Source organism: Fulmarus glacialis, unplaced genomic scaffold (assembly GCF_000690835.1).
Source record: "Fulmarus glacialis isolate BGI_N327 unplaced genomic scaffold, ASM69083v1 scaffold11601, whole genome shotgun sequence".
NCBI lineage: Eukaryota > Metazoa > Chordata > Aves > Procellariiformes > Procellariidae > Fulmarus > Fulmarus glacialis.
The window spans coordinates 43,601-47,362 of record NW_009190904.1 but is presented as its reverse complement, the minus strand read 5'-3'; the positions used below and the strand labels follow the sequence as shown (position 1 = coordinate 47,362).

Sequence of the window (3,762 nt, the reverse complement as noted above, 5' to 3'; positions counted from 1 at the left end):
GATGTATTTGTTGGCAGAAAGATCAATTTGTGGTGCATATGGAAAAGCACGTACTGAAAAACAGTTAAATGGAAACATGAAATTAAAGCACAAAAAATGAAAATAGAGAGATACAATTTAAAGTAAGATAATGTGAAGTTGCTTGAAGTACTGTTGATGGTTAAACACTTTAATAATTATAAGAATGCTCAAATGCTATACTTGTTTTAAAAAACCTTGTGGTTTTTTGCTTCGTTTTATTTGTATTCTGTGTTGAATTGTAATCTGTAGAGCACTTCCAAATACATTTTTTGCTGTGCTTTTCTATTTCATAATGTTACAGTATTAAAAAGGAAAAAAAAAAAGGAGCTTTTGTAGCTTGTTGAAGGAGTGAGGATTACCTAGCTTGTTGGTGTTGTCTTCCCCTTAATAGTCACGGAAGTGATGGCTCTATCAGCACAGTTTAACATAGAAGTAATAGAAAAGGCACAGTCCTATCTGGGTAGATCCATTTGTTTGATTTTTTAATTAATTTGTGTACTTAAAGTCTGATTTTTCACTAATCTCTGTAGGTGCTTTCCTAAGAGATGGCTAAATGATTATCAATTTTGCATTTCTGTCAAGGGCCCAATTAAAGAGTTCCTTCCCAATGGCAGTGTTGTTTTCCTCTGTAAATTTGTATTCATGCTTCTGGTGTGCCAGTTAAAGCAAACTGATGGTTTACCAAAGCAGCTGGTTGGAGGCTATATGGGATGTTTCAAACGGAGACTTTCTTCCTTCACCTCTGCCTTCCCCCACCATATTTCATTAGCGCTATAGGTTCATAATACGTAAAAAAGTTTCTGTCTCATTAGAAGTACAATTTCAGTTCTTGATTGTTTTTTTTAAGCATTACAAACCATCTATTTCTATCACTTATAAAAAGCTTTCACATAGCTAGCCTATGCCTCTGTATTAAGCAGTGTTCATGAGTTGGTTTTTTTTTTCTAATTTTCTTTAGTGGCTGAAACTTACTTCTGATGATGTAAAGGAACAGATCTACAAGCTGGCTAAAAAAGGCCTGACTCCCTCACAAATTGGTAAGGTTTATTAATAACTCCTAAATGGAGACAAAACACATTTTTCTGACTGTAATAATGTAATTGTTCCTTCAACCTATGTTAAATAACACTCTAAGAAAATACAGTTTTTCTGATGTACCTATGTATTCACTGTGTGGATACCACTAAAAATGTAATATGTCTTATTCTTGCTAGAAGCACATTTGGCGAAGTAGTTGAGTATTTTCTTTTTTCACACAGAAGGCGTGAAACATCTGTTTAATCTTATAACATGTCCTTAGGAATGGCCACTTACAGATGCTATAGGGAAGTTTAGTCTGCCCAGTTTCTTGGAGAAAAACTTGACATCTCATCTCAAATATCAGCAGCCCTATGTTTAGGAGCATACTGAGCCAGGCACTGGAGCTGGATAATAAACTAGTTCTCCATAGTTTGGACCCCTCTAGAGCTCTGCTTAAGTGTATGCATGCTACAACTTTATATGGTCATGAGCTATGCAGTGTAATTATGTGCTATGTGAATGATTTTTTTTTTAATTGTAATCTTGAGGGTATTAATGATCGCTATAGTACAGTACATTTCTTAAAGATGTCTATGACATCTTTAACCATAGAGAAAAGGGTAATTGAATAGATAGCTTGAGTGAGTCCTGTTGAAAATTTCCCAATAATATTGTAGCACTTAATGTGTTACCTGCCTAAATGTGATAGTGGGTTAGTTGTCTGTTAAGTGCGATCTGATAGCGTTTCAGCTTCTGTGAGTTGTATTCTGCTCACTCGTTGTCTACCATTTTTTCACAGTTTCCACCAGAAAGGTTTTTAATTTAGAGAAGACCTTTTTTGTGTATCTTGCAACTGTAAGGTTGGTTTCACAAGATATGTTTGTGTAAGGTTTTTCTTTTCAGTGTGAGATGTAAATGTTTGTTTCAGGTGTGATCCTGAGGGATTCCCATGGTGTTGCCCAGGTTCGCTTTGTTACTGGCAACAAAATTTTGAGAATCCTTAAATCGAAGGGACTGGCCCCAGACCTTCCAGAGGATCTTTATCACTTGATTAAGAAAGCTGTTGCTGTTCGCAAACATCTTGAGAGAAACAGAAAGGTGAGTGCTTAATTTAAGTAGATAATTCTCTGTGTTTGTTTTTTCAAATAATACAGTGGTTTATTTACAACTTGACAAAGCAAAGACTCTTAGTGTACTTCCTGTTAGCCACCCCTTTGAGTGAACTCGGGGGTTTGGGGAGGCATTTTGATAAAGGAGAATGGTCTTTGTCTGTGAAAAGGATCTTAGAAGCATTGCTTAAACCACGTATTTCTGGTCCTGTTTTGATTTTACCAGATTCGTCAGACTTTGGGAATGGGATTGTGGAGTTTGTAGCAGTAGCTGTGGATTTTTTACTTCATTAAAGCTCATTTGAATTGTACATTGTTGAGAAGTCAAAAGTAGTGCTTGGTTGTAATGTAACTTTCTTTTCAAGGATAAAGATGCCAAGTTCCGCCTGATTCTGATTGAAAGCAGAATCCATAGGTTGGCTCGCTACTACAAAACTAAGAGAGTGCTGCCGCCCAACTGGAAGTAGTAAGTCTTCTCTTAGGTTACTATTTTTACTGAGGTCTTGTAGGTTTTGTAAAGAATATGCTGGGGCTATTATTCAAAGGGTGAAGAGTGTGGTCAGGCATATAGGTAAACCAGGCAGTAAAGAATAGATATTTTCATAAATATTGACTGATAAATTAATGGAACTTATTGCTGGGTAAAAACTCTGTCACAACACTTGGGGAAAGTAACTGTCTCAACAAGTGAAGTCGTTACTGGATAATTTTTATAATATTTTATACAAACTGCAGTCTCTGTTCTCAGATACTTTTATAGTTCATGTTACTTTAAAAACGAATTGAGAAATGGCTTAGCTGTGGCAAAAATGAAAATAATTTGTAGTTTTTCCTCTAGGAAAATGTAGCCAACATAGGAGAATTCCCATAGATGCCAGGGTGAGCTCTTTTTCTGAAAAGACTCGAATGTAGCTGGCCAGGTTTTTTAATATATGGTTTTGTGCTGTTATCCTAGTATTTGTATTTTAAAAATAAGGGTGAGATTTTTCTTTATGCCATAAAAAATTTTAAATAGGTAGTGATTAAGCTCACAACTGGTAGCTAAAGCTTTGAACTGAAGCAGTATTTTTGGCAACTAGTTTGAAGAACTGCCTTTGCAATTAATATTTCTCTCTCTTTCTCTTTCTTTTTCTTCTCTCTTTTTAGTGAATCATCGACAGCTTCTGCCCTGGTCGCATAAGAGCTGGCTATGACTTACTGAAAGAATAAATTTTCATTAACTAAGTTTGTGTTGTCCTAAATGGTTGGTGTCTTACAAACTTTTGCCCCTTTCAGGAAGCTGCATGTAACTGGGCAGTTCTCAAGGTGAAGCAGACGTGTGGCCATGATTTCCATGTTGCTGTCCTACAGTGTCAAATCTGGGTAGTGGCTGTTGCTGTTCTAAACCAGCTGTACAGTTTGTGTCTGTGCTTAAACTGGATTTTTGATCTGATAGCCTGAAGTTAGTAAAGTGACGTAGTCAGTCATGACAAATGTATTTTACTCATGCGGGGCCATGCCTCTGTGTGTCCTGCAGGAAGAACTGGGGAAGAAAACAATGACAGAAGGAAGAATTGGAAATTTAGAAAATGCAGAAGGGATTAGGCAGGAGGAGGGGGGGAAAAGGGAAACG

At 36.5% G+C, this 3,762-nt stretch overlaps 1 protein-coding gene across 1 annotated transcript; it reads left to right on the top strand.

The window, feature by feature from the left end:
* Positions 1–979: 979 nt before the first annotated feature.
* Positions 980–3,374, top strand: RPS13 (ribosomal protein S13; the record flags this gene model as incomplete). The annotated part of the gene is made up of 4 exons (XM_009586483.1): positions 980–1,058; positions 1,970–2,139; positions 2,516–2,616; positions 3,297–3,374. Coding segments are annotated over 4 exons (384 nt in total), but the record flags the coding sequence as incomplete, so codon positions are not given.
* Between the last annotated feature and the right edge of the window lie 388 nt (positions 3,375–3,762).